Below are 15,797 nucleotides of genomic sequence, written 5' to 3'. Positions count from 1 at the left end.
CCTGAGCGGAGATGGCTCCGTCCGAGCTATCTGCAGTGGCGGTGCTTCATAGTCAAGGGAGAGGTAATTAATAGAGCCCATGGAGCCTGGGGCATGAGTCATCCCACCTAAAGCAGATGGCTAAAAGAGGACATCCCAAGTACCCACTGCTTTCTGCAGACTCAGAAGGAAGCCCAGGACTGCCAAGGCAGAGGTCCAGCCCTTTGCTGTAGGTGTCTAAAAATTCAGTGAGCATCTCACCAATAATTCATGTAATAGATGGTGGATACATGCACATATCACAGGCTGCCCGACAACATCCCTCCCTTCTTTTCTAATACCAGATGTGCCATTCATTAGAGTTAATTTCTTCATGTGTGTTTTAAATCAAGTCATTTTATCTCTAAGTTTTTATTAGAAAGAACAATTGCATCAAGAAGGTCAAAAATTCTTTGCCTGACTACTGTGCTGCTTTGGGAAGGCAGATAAGGAGACCAGCTTCGGCTACTTCATCTGATAGCAACGAAGAGAAACAAATTAATCACCAACAGAAAGTCACCAGAGGCCTGAAGACTGAGGAAATACCGAGGATTGGCCAACACATGAAGGGAAAGGCATGGTGGTTTGGTGGCAGAGACTGAGCACACATCAAATGTGATCATCTCCAGCCAGGCTCATCTGACAAGACCAATGAACACTGCTCAGTGCTTCCATGCTGAAATTCCCACTGTTCAAATGGCACGCAAGTGGCCTTGGCTTGTTCCCCCTCACCGCCGAGTGCACTGTTGTGGGTTAGAGGACGCACTGTGACTGTGCAGCCGGCCATCCCACCTAACACAGCCCAGTAGTCTCCACCACACAGCTCTGACGGTGGCCAACATAGGCTTCCTTCACTGACCAAAGCCGGGCGTGAGCAGCCTCTCAATATCAAATGGGTAAATTTGTTTTGTTTCAAAACTAGCCCCAGTCTGCCAGCACGCAAGACAAACCCATATTTTCCTGGAGCGTGTTGGAGGAGGCAGAGGAGTGGGGATGCAACAAATGTGGTTGTATCTCAGGACAAGCCTCCTTCCATCAGACACTTCCCCCAGCTCCCAGGTAAGTCCACGGAAGTAGCATGTGTTTACTTAGACTGAGACCGAGGTTTATAAACCACATTGCTTTTGAAAACTAACGCACTGAATCATTCTGGAGGCTACCACATGGGAGAAACACAAAACCCCAACCAAACCATGCTTCCACCATCTCCAGGGTCAAGTAGCTGAGGCAGAACTCCCTAGATCCAGACTGAAACCCCTTGGCTTCCAAAGATTTCAAGAGCCATTTCCTTTAGTCCTTATCTGCATGTGGACACAGGAGCAGCAGAGGCAGATGTAATGCCTCGACAACAACATGAGCACAAAACCCATGTGAAGGACCCAGGTGAATGCAAAGCACCTCACCCACCCTTGTCTGTCGCTTTGTGGTGACCTACCGGCATTTATGCTGCACAGTGAAAAACGCCAAAGACTGAACTTTATTTTACAGTAGCTGAGTAAAGTTTACTTACTCTTCTGGGAACTCTACAGGCTTGTTCTTGATCCTGTTATGAAGACCCAGAATATATTCATCTATAAAAGGGCACTGTAAAACAAACAAAAGATTTTCCAGTTGTCAGAGATCTTGGCACTGCTTAGGCATTTGTCATTCACATAACAGAAGTATACTCTCTCTGCACACTCTCTTGATTTTACACAGAGATAGAAATAAACAAGACCTCCCCACATACAATAAATTGATTTATTCCTTATTAAATAATAAATGCAGAAGAACAGCAGAGGGACTTAAGTAATACAGAACTGGACTGGGATACCTCCCCTCTATCCAGCCTACCAGGTGACCATGAACTACTAATTTTCCTTTTTTCTGCTCCACTTTTTCTACCTGCAAAATGGATATACTGATATCACCTGGCTTGTATCACTGCTTTCAGGTCTCTCTGTGACAAGCATCATTTGGAGGTAAGTATTACTATTAAAACACCTGCTTTTCCACTGTAAATTCAGATATATGGATTCAAAGCACATTTTTCTCCATCACAACTTTTTACACTGGATTAATTTGAACCTAGATTCTGGCTCTTCCTACCTAGCAGGGCAGGCAGGACTGACAGGAGGTGAACTAAGCCACAGTGGATACTGTGGGAGGTGCAGGAGAAGCATATTCACAGGCCCCATGAGCATCTGCATCAAAACTGAAGGTGCAGGTACACTTGTTTTAGTGGGCTTCGGGCTGCTGGTGGGCCCTGTACCAGCCTGCCTGGCCAGATTAAATTATGAATTATAAAATAGGTACAAAATGTATGAAATTCACTGTACAGGGTCACGTGGAACAGAAATGTCTGTATTTGTCTTTATATTCCCTCTTTTTTTCCCCCCAGTGCTTGCCACATGGGAAAGTAATATCACCATGAGGTTGTAGCAGAATATAAAATCAAGGTTATACCCCCATCACTTGAGGATTTGGCTCCAAATGGGACATCATCATAGACACAGGTCCGAGAATATTTTCCATCCTGACTTAACTCAGTGATATCACACCAGCAATGGAGACAGTTCTGCCTCTGCCATCTTCCCCAGCCAATTCTTACCTGAGCCGGATGCCTTATGCCTGTGTGGTGGGATCTGCTAGTGGTCCGTGCTCGGACAGGAGGTTCAGGTAACATACCTGCACACACAGACTGCACGTACCTGCTGTATTGCTCACCCTGGGAGAGCGTGGGTGGGACGAGGGGCTTCTGGCCACAGGAGAGGGAAAAGCCATGACAGGATATGGAGTTTGCAGGAGGCAGCTCTGAAGAGCTGGCTCTGCCAAAGTGGACTCCACCATGTGGCCCAGCTCAGCTCTGGCAGACAGAGCTTTCTGTAATCTGGATTGCTGAAGTGCTGCAGTAGCTTGGGCTCAAACTTATGCCTCTCTCCATGCTCTACCTGGCTTCTTTCCAAATACAGGCAATATGGATAACCCCCTGACAAACCGTTGTTGGTGCTACTGATGCTGCTCTGGGGTTTGTAGCACAAACAACTGCTCCAAGTACAGGGGCCAACTCTAGAAACCATCGTCTCCACAGATCACAACATCAGTCCCTTCTCATCCACAGGGTGACTGGCAAAAATGGGAGCTTGCAGAAGGTAGGTCTTTGTTTCTAGTATTTGCCTTTATTTGGAAAGGAATGAGTCAAAAGCCCGTCCGGCAGACATTCCCATGCAAGGCTCCAGCATCTGAAAGCCGGCTTACCTTCCCGTAAACAAAGCAGTACAGGGTAATTCCCATGGCCCATACATCAAGTGCCTGAAAGAAAGCACATACAGGCAGTAAATGAGACGCAACACAGATGATCTGAATGAGCTGGATTTTCCCACTGACTCACAGAAGATTATTTGTATGCATTTAATATTTTCTATTTTATTGTGCAGAGTTTCTCTGAAGTTGGGCTCCTAAAGGCATCTATAGCATGCCGGGGGAATGAGGACTGCACTGGGCCAGACGCTGCCACCCTTGTCCTTGCTATGGAACGCAGCGCCCAGCAAGCAGCCCCGTCTTACAGGAGATGACACCATTCAAGGCTGAACATCAAAGAGGAGCTGAACCTCAAAAGTCTTCTTCCAGGCAAAAATAAATCACTAGACCCTATCCCCACATCTGCATCACAGCGCTTGGCAGTGCCCCTTGCTTTCAGGGGATCAAGATGTGACCTTGGTGCCCAGCAGCCCTCTCTGTGTCTTGATTATTCTGGAAGGGAATCAGGAGTTTCCTCCTTCCCCTTTGGGCAGGGAAAGGGCTCTAAAATAGCTCCTGTCTGGGCAGGGATCCACGGCAAAGTCTGTCTGCCCGCTGCACAGAACAACCAATGCAAGTTTTGCCTGGACTGAACACAGAATTAGAGCTTCGGTTTTACTCAGTAACCACCCCAATCCCTGGGTGGGCAACACGCAAAGGATGCAGGTGTGGTGCTGCCCTTTGTGCCATGCCTGTGGGTCCCAGGAGACACCAGCTGTGAGCAAAGACCTACCTTTCCACTGAAACTTTTGCCAGTGTCTGAAATGGCCTCTGGTGCCATGAAGGCTGGTGTCCCTGCCGTGCTAGAAAGCTGGGCATCATTCCCTTCAAACTGATTGCTGACTCCAAAATCAGCTATTTTGACGTGCCCATCATCTCCTAAGAGTAAATTGGAAGGCTTGATGTCCCGGTGAATGATCTTCTGGTAGTGCACTAAAAAGAAAAAACAAACCAGGAACACAGTCTGTCACAGCAGCCAACACACCCAGGGGAAACCTTTCCAAAAGGATGAAAATAAAGGTGCAAACTCAGGCACCCCACCCAAAGCTGCTGCTGGATATGCAGTACAACATACTAGGAGTGCCATTTCCTACAGCCATTCCTCTTCGGTGCCTCACTGGGGTGTACACCGGAGTACAACACTCAGAAATACATGAACCCAGAAACAGCCCAACCAACGGGACTGAGCAGAGCTGTTAGAGAAGGTAAATCACTCAAGACTTGCAGATTTGCTTGACCTCATCAGACCAACTGATGGATTGGGCAACTTGCTGTATTAAAGGTTTATGGGATCCAAACAGAGGTTAATTTTTAATTTGTTTATTTTGAAACCACAGTGCCGTAAAGCTAATCAAATGGGGCAGAACCACAGGCAGAATGAAACAAGCTCAGAGGGGATATTTAGGCAAAATAACACAACTAGCAGCTGAGCGCCAAGTCCAGCCAACAGCTCAGAAATCAGTGGGTATTTCCAACTCAAAAGATAACTCTGAGCAGGGAGCAACCACCAGCTGGTTGGTGCCAGCACTCACGAAAAAGCGCTCTCCCTCTAGCCGTGCTTCGCAACAGGGCCCAGAGAAACGACCTCAACTTGTTCTGCATCACCCCAAATCCCCAGAGCTGCCAGCCACTCCAACCACTTTTGCACACAGAGTCGTGGCCAAACCTCTGCCACGCAGTCCTTTGGAGCAACAGCTGCTCCTACACGTGCCCCTTCGCTCCGCAAGGCTGCAGCAGACTCCAGCTCTGTCCCAGCTCCACGAGGCCAGCTGTGGGCATCAGCTGAAGTGCTTGTACATCCAAAATGAAAGAAACCCTTGCAAAGAGCTTGGAGGCTGAGATACACTGAAAACGAACAAAAATCCCTCTCCTTACGAGCTATCTGGGAAGCAATATTGCAGCTGCAAGAAAGTCATTTCTGTGCCACTGAGAGAAGCAGCAGCAGCAGGGAGTTGCAGTAAAGTGGCTGACTTCTCAGGAACTTGGAGAACAAATTTTAAAATTAAAAAAAAAGTTTCAGAACACGAAATGACTCCGAAAGCAGAACTGTAGAAAACCCAAGAGACTTTACTGAACAGGAGAGGAAAATCCTCTAAGTCTTTACCACCCTTCCCAAGGGAACAGGACCCCTCATCCTCCCTCTTCCTCCAGCCCCAACCACCATTTTCACATTTCCTTCTTGCAAACGGAGCATGTTTGGTTTTATACCTCCCCATGAGCACTTCCGATAACTCCTAGGAAGTACACAACTGAGTGGGAGAAAATGCTGGTCTAACCCTTTCCTGCTTTAAAAACCTGGTCAATGCATTGCCACAAAGGCAGGCTGCCCTAACAGAGCATCCCAACTTGCGTTTTAGGACCAAGAAAGAACAAACTTCACATAACCATTCTGCTCTTTTCAAGCCAACTTTCCAGCAGGCCATGTCTGGGGAGCGGAAGTCATACTTGCAGATACTTTTTCTGCAAGGACCTCTCCTTAGTTTCAAGCACTGCAGGGGGATGCTGCCCTTGGCATTAAAAAGCTGATCTGGAGACCCAGCAGACACAAGCTCGCTGGAGAGCACTGGCGCTTACATCCTCTTCCAGATGTGCAGCAACTGCGTGGCCACACTGCGATGTGAGCCAGTTAACGCTGTAACAGCCTGGCTAGACAGTCAGGATAAACACTGAAAACACTGCAACAACAGTAATTACAAGGAGACGTTTGCTCCACAGCAAAGCTGGTGGCAAGCTGACATTTCATTATGGTAATATAGGGAGAGCAAAAAAAAAAAAGTGAGGGAGGAGAGTGAAGTTTCCCTTCAGGAGATGATGAGCCTTTCATGCAGGTATCTGGTACTATGCCTGATACCACAGGGCTAAGATTCCCCAATGCCTCAAAAAAAATACAGGCCACAAATATATGTGGGCCATACAAGTACCTCCCTGGAGCTAAGTCTGTGAAAACTGAGGGAATTACACTAGGCAAGCAGGTACTCTAGGCTTTTTATTATTTCTTCTGTACAGGAAAGTAAAAAACCAGAACAAAACCACAAACCAATTCCCATATCAAATAACTATTTATCTTGTAAAACACATTCCCTGCCTTTACGCAGTCTAATAAAAGTAGAGGAAAAACGCGGGCCGTTTGCCAGATGCTCTGTGTTTGTTCAGTGCCCATCTCAGCCTGGTACCCAGCAGGTCTGGGCATTACTGGCTGTAAGGCACAGGAGGAATATGAACGTTGAATAAAGAAATAAGAAACACATCCTTTGCAAAAATCAAAGCCGTGAAACACTAGGGTCAATGAACATTTGTGCCTCCCAGACCAGAATATCCACATGCTTCACATGACCGTGACAGTCTCTGACCTCAACTGCTCGGAGGAGAAAATTAGCACAAGTGCCTGTGGGGCAGAGGAGCACAGGCTGGGCTTTCAGGAGTGCGCCTGACACATCCCAGGGCTTTGCAATGCAGTGTCAGCCAGGCGCTTCTGCAAACCTGGCACACAGTTTAAGTAACAACAAACTGGGATGGGAAGGAGATGGGCCCAGAGGGGAAGTGGCTGGCCAGGTCAGGAGCAGCGGTCCTGGGAGCAGTGTCCAACCCACATGCCGTGCTGCTTCGCCATGCTGTTTGGGTGACAGTAATGAAAGTCTTGTGCCAGCTGGCTCAAAAAACTTCTGCTATCTGCAGATCCTCTCCCCTGTTTAGCTGCCTTGTGCAGAGGCAATAGCGACAAACAGAGAAGAACAGGGGACAGGAACTGTGCACCGAGCACCAGCTGGTGCAAATAAACAAGGCTCCATCACAGCTACAAAAATTGTAAGAGCAAGAGCTCACACCTACCAGGAAATGATTGGTGTGGAGCTGCTAACCTGATGAAGGCAACCTGAAATCCCTTTTCTGCTCTGAAGAAGCACAGTTCTTAAAGTCCCAGTCTGCCAGCTGCTGTGGGCATCCTTCCTCGCACAGCTATCCAAAACGGGCTTCAGGCTTCAAAATGCACAGTCTTATCCTCTCCTGTGCTGTGCCTTGCCACTGGTACAGTTCAGTACAACACAGGGCTGCAGAACAAAGAGTAAAAGATTTCCCCAAAAATCATTCCCAAGGCCACTTGTAGGCAATAGAAAAAACCTGGCTTGTTTGAGAGCTGCAAAAAGGAAGCAGGACTGCTCATCTGCAGGACATTAACACCACTAAGCACAGAAAAACTTCCCAACCCACCAACTTCTGCTGCAAGTCCAGATCTCTTGCAGATAATGCAACTGCAGAGAGAAGTGCAAGGAACAATTAATTCAGCAAGGCTGGCCAAAGGCTGACTGGCCAGATGGCAGACACAAGCATCACTGCCACACACTGCGAAAGGAGCCCGGGGACACTTGTCTTGCAGGAAAGGTACTCGTTAAACCAACATCTGCATTTCCAGCACAACACACAGAGGAAAAGCTGGTGTTATCCCTGCAGAACTCCAGAGGGAGAGCTAAGCATCTCAGAAATAAAAGCCTACCACTAATGATACCGTCCAGACTGCTAATGACTGTAACAGAAGGGACAACCACGCAACCCATGGAGCCACCCAAGGGGAGCAGGTGACAGCCACAGTCAGTTAAACATAATCACCAGCACAAATTAACCCTCTAATTTCACCAGCCTGAAGCATCTGGGAGCAAGTTCCTTTCCTCTGCAGACATAAGAGCAGGAATCAGGAAAGGCAGCTTTGCTGGGACTGCTATTGAGTGTCACTGGAAGCCAGGACCAGAGGTCCCAGAAACAAAACACTCATCCTGTCCTTGGGACTAATGACACGTTGTGACACAGCTGCTAGCGAACAGGAGCAGGGCTGCATCAGGCACAGTAGGGAAGGCAAAGCACTTTCAACATAAATAAAACCCCAAATGTGCATTAAAAGAACAGAAACAAAGTATCTGTATCACCACACCTAAACTTGCTCCATGAGGGTTTGGGGATTTTGTTTTAAACCAACCCATGACCTTCCCTTAGTTCTCTCCATGGGGAAATGGGAACCCTAAGTTGAGTTTGTGCCTTCCAGAGGGAATTTTCAGCTACTCTGTATGCTGCTCAAAGAGACTGGCCACAACGAGACATTGGGTTTTTTGCTTCTGACATTACAGTAACAGTCACAAAGCAGGCAGATGTCAGCCCCGGCAAGGCTGCCCTGAGATCCACACCGTCCAGCCATAGGGACGTGGTGCTGGATGCACGCAGCCTTGGGAAGGACCATCCCATCAGTGCTTGCCTCCAAGGCCCCATGTACCACATACAAGGCAGACATCAACAGGCAAAAAACACTCATTCCCATGCAAATGTACCTGTCTGCATCCCTCCCAAGGTTAAAATCGATGCTGAGCCTGCCAAAGCAGAGCACTTTACTGAAGCTGCCTTGACAAACTGATAAAACGGTTCCACTTGTTGCTTTTGCCTCGAAAGGATTTTGCTCTAAAAGCAGAGGTCAGCAGCTCACTGGAACAACTTCCCTGGGCTCCAGGATGCTCTCTACTTTCTGTGCTGACAACCCGATTCAAAGAATAGATCAATACCTCTTTGTAATGAAAATGAAACAATGTAAGATATTACATTGTAAGATGCTTCCCAACAGGGGCAGAAAAAAAGCACCTGCAGCTTCGTGAAAAACTGCCCATGACCTTGCAGCTGTTCCTTACAGCAGACCTTGTCCCAGGACGGATTCTCTGAAAGCCTCTCCAGCAGCACACCTGGATTACTCACATCCTTTCAGCAGTTTCAGGCAGTCTGCACCCACTTCTCCCGTAACTTCATCAGCACCACAAACGTGGTTTCTCACCTCTGCCCTAGACAACAAGACAGTGTGTCTTTAATGCCAAGAGGCTGTCACAGCTGCCTGGTGGTGCTCTGCCGTTCAGATGCTTCTGAGCCTGCAAACACTCTGGGTGCTGACTGCCCAGGGAATGAGCAACTCGTTTGTACTTCCAGGTCAAAACACATGCCCGTTTAGGACACCGCTTTGGCACACGCTGAACATAGTCTCTGTGAAAAGCCATCGGCTGATGTGGGAATGGTATTAGAAGAAAATATAGGCTTACGCGCCTCTGAACTGGGGTTAGCAATCCTGCAGAACTAAGCTTGCAATAGTCAGAGCCAAATGACTTCAATAACTACAAAATGAAACTCTTGCAGAAAGCCAGTACTCCAAGTGTCATTGCTGCTGTTAGCACGCACATTGTCCCCGAGAGGATCTCTCTGCTTAGCTGTACCCCGTCACTTGGGAAGGTATGGGGCAGTGCCGAGGTCCTGGACCATCATGACTGTAAACTGTGCTGTGGCTTAGAGATCCTGCAGCACTTGTATCGCAAAGCAGCGTTCAGGCAGGGTGAATTTTCAGCGGCTGTGGTACAGTAGACGGGGCTGGAAAAAAAGCAGCTTTTGGGGAGAATCTCTGCTGCTGGGCCAGCTGGCTCCTGTCTGTGCGCACAGCACACAGCCCTGCCTGGGCTCTCCGCAGGTCTCCTGCCGCTCTGCCTCCCTGCTCCATCACTGCTCGTTAGCAAAGCTCCGCTGAGCACATCATTTCTTTCTGTTCAGTCCCTTGGCTGCCTTCAGTGGGACAAGCCAGCTTTTTTCACAACATGTAACTCATTTCTGAAATACGCCTCTTTTCTAGATACCGCAGGCTATTCAGAGACTAAATAGGCTTTCCTTTTCGTTCAGAAGCAAACGCCTGGGAACTGTCTGCCTAGATTAACAGCCAGTGAAGACCAAGAGGGAGCAGAGATAGGAGTGCTAGAAAAAGAGAGTTTGTTCCTTGCTCCTTTTAAAAAAGGTGCCTTTCACTGCATTCCCTTCTGGAAACCTTAGAGCTCCAGCAGGTTAATGCCAACTTACTAAAAGCCCATTTAAAAATTATACATGTAAAACTTTGCAATGCACTGACACATCCTGCTGTTTACTGAGACTGATGCTGAATTATACTTGATTAAAAACAGAATCCCATTCAAGGGCAAAAGCAATCCATATGGCGCTACTGCAGAGTCTGCTTAGTATTACTCTCACATCACCCCTGTAGCAAAGAAATGATTTAACACCCTCCCAAGGAAACTGCTGCACCACCATCCAGAGCTTAAAACAGGAGGCTGCTCTTTGAAGCAATGCTCCGCTGAGAAAGAGCTGGAGGACATAGCTGTAGTGGGCCGTGCAAGGGGAACACCTTCCTTCCCATGCTCAGCTCATTGCAGGGGTTTTATGTAGCAGCTGGGGCGAGGATCCCAGCTCTGATTTTCTCAGCTCTGTTCACTCTTTTGCCACGCTCTTGCTGCATCCATCAAACCTCTGCCACTTGAATATGTTGCTTAAGCCCAGGTTTTACAAAGGGGGATCCCAACACCCAGTACTTCCCAGTCCTTTGGAAGAGTTCAGCTTCCATTTGTGCTCCATCCTCAGCACCTTGTTACCCACTGCGATCCTGGCAGAAGGGATACGGTATGGGACACTGCTGGTAGGAAGCAACAGGGAAGAGGAAAGAGAGGTAGCCTTGCCAAAGGCAGCCTTTCTATACCTGTCCTCCAGCCCACACGAGCACACCGTATTTCACCAGTGACAGAGGCCATGCAGAGCCTCCTGCCACAGCTACGCACGTGCCAACATTCAAGGGACCATCGCGAAAGCAGGGAGCAGAGTACATGCAGCAAGCACAGCCAGAACAACCTGCACAGTCTGTGCCGTGGGATGCGTCTAACCCCAAGCACAATCACTTACGTAACTGCATCAGACAACAACAACAAAAATCAAACTGCCTGATCTTTCTTAAGAGGCTTTAGCACATCTCTCTGAGCTGCTCCACCAGCTAATTACTCTCACTCTTATACAAAGTCCTCATCGATCAGTATCAGCAACACTTGCAGCTACATGAAAGGTGTGGCTTTTTTTTTTATCATCTAAAGAGAGCTCTGCAAGTGATAAAACACAAGTCAGCCCTCTTCTCCTGGTTGTGTCATTTATAACACCCAGCACCTTGCAGCTGTAGTTGCAGTCAAGAGCCCCCACCTCAACAGGCTCCGTTTTGAGGGGCTCTGAACTTGTGCAGGCAAGAGGCAGGAGCAGGTCTCCATTCCACACATGGGAACGGAGGCACAGATGGATCAAGTAGCTCGCTGGGAGTCACAGGAGAGCATGCAGCAGCTCCATCGGAGACTGGTGTCCCAGCTCTGCTGGCCCATGCCAACACGAGGTTTGAGGAACTCACCTCTGCCAAGAGCCAAACCAGATCAAACCCATCTACACCACTGATGCTTGAGAGCACCTAACCCAGGCTTATGTTGCAGTAGATATTCTTCAGAATAGACAAGCCCGTGTTGACTCAGCTGTTGATTTATTTGCTTAAATTTCCTTTTAAGATAATGGAAATTATACTCGTATATTGATGATCAAGTAGATTAAGTCTTCTCAGAAAAGCCAGCTTTGATCTGCACGTCAGGCAGGGCTTCAGAGCATCGCAGGCATTCATACAGGCGCCTTGCAGAGAACTGCTGCTGGAAAGGTAACTTCCCAACGGCTTTAGCTGCGTGTCACGACCCTCCCTTCAACCCAATAGCTCATACAGACGAGACAAGCAATCCTCTAAGGAGGGCACCAGAACTGACACCCTTAATTTCCTGAGACACAGTTGCAGTTGGGAAATTGTGCATTTTCTACAGAGAATGCAGGAAATAATGTTTTTTCTTCCTTTCAGCCACGCTGACAGCAATTGTTTCAGCTTCTCATGAGCCAGATAAAATACCGAGCTTGCAGCTAAACAGCAGAAGCGACAGCCGCTGTGCTTCATCTTGACTGTTGAAGTCAGCAGGGTTTTCCCCTGGGTCAAGCTTGCGTGCGCGTTCTACGCTAAGTGTCTGCTCCTGGCTAATGTCACAGCCAGGCTACCTGCTTACACAGACCTTTCGTTTGCTTATTCTTATTCCTTACTTCGGCTCCTACTAAACAAAGCTACTTGTGTCCCAGTCCTAAAACCAAACGGGAATACCTGCCTGGCATATCCCTCATGTCTTTTGATGGAGTACACTTCTCTTTCACAACCTCTCCTGCAGCTCCCATATATGTTTCCTGCCCCTGGAAAAGAGTTTAAGGTATCTACTTCTTGTGTTGAACCAAACATCTGCTCACAATAAGGAAAACATTTCTGGCCAGCAGACAGCAGCCTGACACCAGAAGAAAATCCTCCCATTACACACTTCACCTGGTACTGGTTTCCACTGTTCATCTACCAAAGCAAACTGGCATGACACCAAATTCACCTTTGCTCACCAAACCCATTTACTGTGCAGTTATTAAATATAAGTCAGTACTGAGTCAATCCAGAAGTAAATTTTACTGCCTTCAAGAAGTCAAACCTGTATTCAGGTATCACCATAACCAGGATATCCAAAGTAAAACAGCAGAATATCTGCCTTTGTCCAGCAAACCTGTAGGCTTTGCTGGGAGGAGGGATATGTCAACTCCTTCAGTAAGTATTTTCAGCTACATTTACTGTAGAAGACAACTCTGAAATACTGTTGTGCCCTCAATTAATAAGGTTTGGGGGGGCTCCAAGACTGCTAGCTTTTTCTAATGGATGGTCAAAAGGGTGGAAGGACAGTTGGCACAGACAAGGACCCCGCAGCATTGAAAAGCCACCCCTGAAGTAAGATGTGATTGAGGTCTATAAACCAGGGGTGGCACAGAGAGGGCATGACTGTTCCTAAGTCACTCCTGACATCAGCCAAAACCTGCAGGATCAGACTCGGCTCCAAATGGGAACTGCTCCCCACAGTATGTAAGTAGGAGGTAGCAGACAAAGACTTACACAAGTTTAAAAAGGGACTGGACAAACGAATGGAACAATATCAGCAGTTATTAGATGAAGACATAACCTTTGGCCAAGGAAACGCCTAAGCCCCCGATCTCAGGGTGCTGGAAGGCATGCTGCAGGGTGTGCGGCTGGACGCCCGCCTGGCCGGTGCTGCTGGTGGGTCCCGGCTGAGGCACCCTGGGCTGATCCACAGCTGCCTGGCTCTGCGGGGAGCACCGTACTCACCTCCCAGCTTTCAGGATTGACTCCTGCCGCAGCTGCTAACTCCTTCAGCAACTATTTGCTATCCAGCACATGTATTTCTGCTGAGTATCATTGGGAAAGCAATGTTTACCTTACTAGAAGGGAGACTCAAGTTTAAATAACCCCAGATAAGCACTACTAGAGGGAAGTTACAAGTGGAAAGGGAGGTAATTGCACATATCCCCAGTTCACTGGGACGCTTAAGCACATGCTTTAGTTAATGACACAAATAATCCAGCAAAACTTTTCCATCCAAAGCACTTAAGTATATTCTGAAATTACCACTCCAGTGGTACTTACAACAAGCAGACAGCCTGCCTCCCCAGTTCACAAGGGTGTGTGTGCAATGCCATCAGTGCTGGGGAAGTCTTGCACGTGGGAGCAAAAGCACTTTCCTTTGTAAGGCCCATTTCACCAGGATGGGAATTAAGGTTTGCATGTGTTTAAATGACTTCTGAAGTAATCTGGACAACTGAGCCTAAGTCTCAGACAGGTGTAGGAAAACAGAACAGGTGAACCAGTAATATTACCGCACTTAAGCATAAAATATTTTCCCAGCAGTTCAGGGGCAGAGGAAGGTATACTCTACCACAGGCAGATCTGCCCGGCTCTCAGACCTTGAACCTGCCCGTTTCTTCACTGCCGTGAACGAGGCTGAGACCACGCACGTATCAAAGTGCACTTCCCCGTATTAAACATACTAAACCCAGAAACCCAGCCAGAAGCAGTCGACGAAGCAAGGCAGCACTGTGCCATTGCCTGGATGGAAGAGCTCTCGGTGCTCTCTCCACAGCATCTGTCCCTGCCTCCCACCGTGCCTAAGCCAGGCTTCCCACCCAGCACGGGATGTTTCTGCTCTCATCACATGGACCACTGCCTCCCTCAAATGCTTCTCCCCAGAGCCAGCCCTCTCGCCAGAGGCCTCCACCCCAGGCAAGTATCACAAGTAACAAGGGGAGTCCAGTCCCCACGGACACACAGTGGCTGTGGACCCCATGCCACCACCAGTAATTTAAAAGGCCAATTCCCATCAGGTTGGCTCCTGCAGCCCCTTCCCACTCACCATGTACCATTTGCACCAAGGGCAGTGCACTGGCCTGGATTAACGCCTTGCAGGCTCCAACAGGAATCCTGTTTGCAACTTTTAATTTAATAAAACCCAACCAGCAATGATGCACTTGCTGCTGTGATGACTGCGAGCTTCAAGCAGCTGCATGGTTATTGAGTCTCCCAAATTACATAACAATTATGTATGCTTACATTAAAATTACCTTGCAATCTCTAGATTGCCTGGCAACACTTTTCCTTCAGTGTGCACTTTTCCTCTGTAGTTATATAATAATTGCCATGCATTTACCCAGCAGTTCTGAGCGAACACCATTTTTAACTTTCATTCGCTAATAAAATAAGTGGTTACTCAATAGCCCAAAATAAAGTATCCTATTGTTCCTGTTGTTGGGAGTATTTCGACATCCTATAATTTATTGCCCTGTTTCACTCCCTCTGCCTAGGACTATCCACACTTTGCTTTTTTTTTTTTTTTTTCTTTTTGACTATCTTCTAAACTTAAAGTTTCCTCTGAGCAGGAACTGTTACGCCAGCAGCATCCGGCACAGCAGAGCTTGGATCTCCCAGCTGAGGCATACAAGTTCTGCTATAATATGAATGTTAATGAGAATATAAAAAGCTGCAGTCTTCGCCCTTCAAACTCTACTGAAAAACAGTTTTGTGCTTCCCATTCATATATACATTTCCACTGACTTCCTGGGGTGACCTGACTGATTTTGGCAGAACCTCGAAGCTTCTGGGCTGTCACAGACTTACAAACATTGATTTCATTCCCACCCACTGGTTTTAGACAAAAAATGAGGTGGTGTTGCATTTCAATGTGGAGATGGACCAAGGCACTGAAAACCACCTTCCTCTGCCTCAGCAAGGTCTGTTATGCTCAGAGACTTATTCTCTGCAGGTTTTTGAAACCAAGGGAGTCTTCAACAAAAGCAAGGGGCTTGCTCGGGCTCTGAGCAGCTGCTGAGCTTGTAGGGGCCACTGGAGATAAGTGAAATGAAGGCAGACATGGCTCAAAGCACTACAGCAGCATGAAACGTTCCTTTTGAGTTTGACACAGCCACATGTTGGCTTTTTGAAAGCACATCTGAAACAATTCCCTCTGGTTTGTGAAAGAAGCAGGTATTTATTTCCAAAGGCTGAAACAGCTGGAAAAATCTCACCCTGCACTAAACAGGGAGGGTGACATGGCTCTGTCTCGCACATGTCTGACCTTTCATGTGTCGCACGCTGCCCATTATCTGGGGATGATGATCACTTGCTCAAGCGTTCTTGTCCCTCCCTCTGCTGGCTGCTCTGCCTTCAGATTTGCTACCAAAACCATGCATTTGCACTGCCAAAGTAAGCCAGGTTTATGAAAGGTTGCCAT

General features: G+C 47.8%; 1 protein-coding gene across 3 annotated transcripts in view; it reads right to left on the bottom strand.

Annotated features, from left to right (window-relative positions):
- CAMKK1 (calcium/calmodulin dependent protein kinase kinase 1) overlaps window positions 1–15,797 on the bottom strand; it is a 109,617-nt gene that overhangs the window by 21,278 nt on the left and 72,542 nt on the right. For all 3 annotated transcript variants that reach the window (XM_087751829.1, XM_087751831.1, XM_087751830.1), the window contains 3 exons: window positions 4,031–4,230; window positions 3,256–3,309; window positions 1,529–1,602 (listed from right to left, as the gene is read on the bottom strand). In XM_087751829.1, coding sequence (XP_087607955.1) covers window positions 1,529–1,602; window positions 3,256–3,309; window positions 4,031–4,230 — 328 coding nt within the window. The remainder of the gene's footprint in view (window positions 1–1,528; window positions 1,603–3,255; window positions 3,310–4,030; window positions 4,231–15,797) is intronic.

This window comes from Nipponia nippon, unplaced genomic scaffold (assembly GCF_047370975.1).
Source record: "Nipponia nippon isolate SJK-2023a ecotype South Korea unplaced genomic scaffold, ASM4737097v1 scaffold_15, whole genome shotgun sequence".
Taxonomy (NCBI): Eukaryota; Metazoa; Chordata; class Aves; order Pelecaniformes; family Threskiornithidae; genus Nipponia; species Nipponia nippon.
This window is presented reverse-complemented; position numbering and strand designations above follow the sequence as displayed.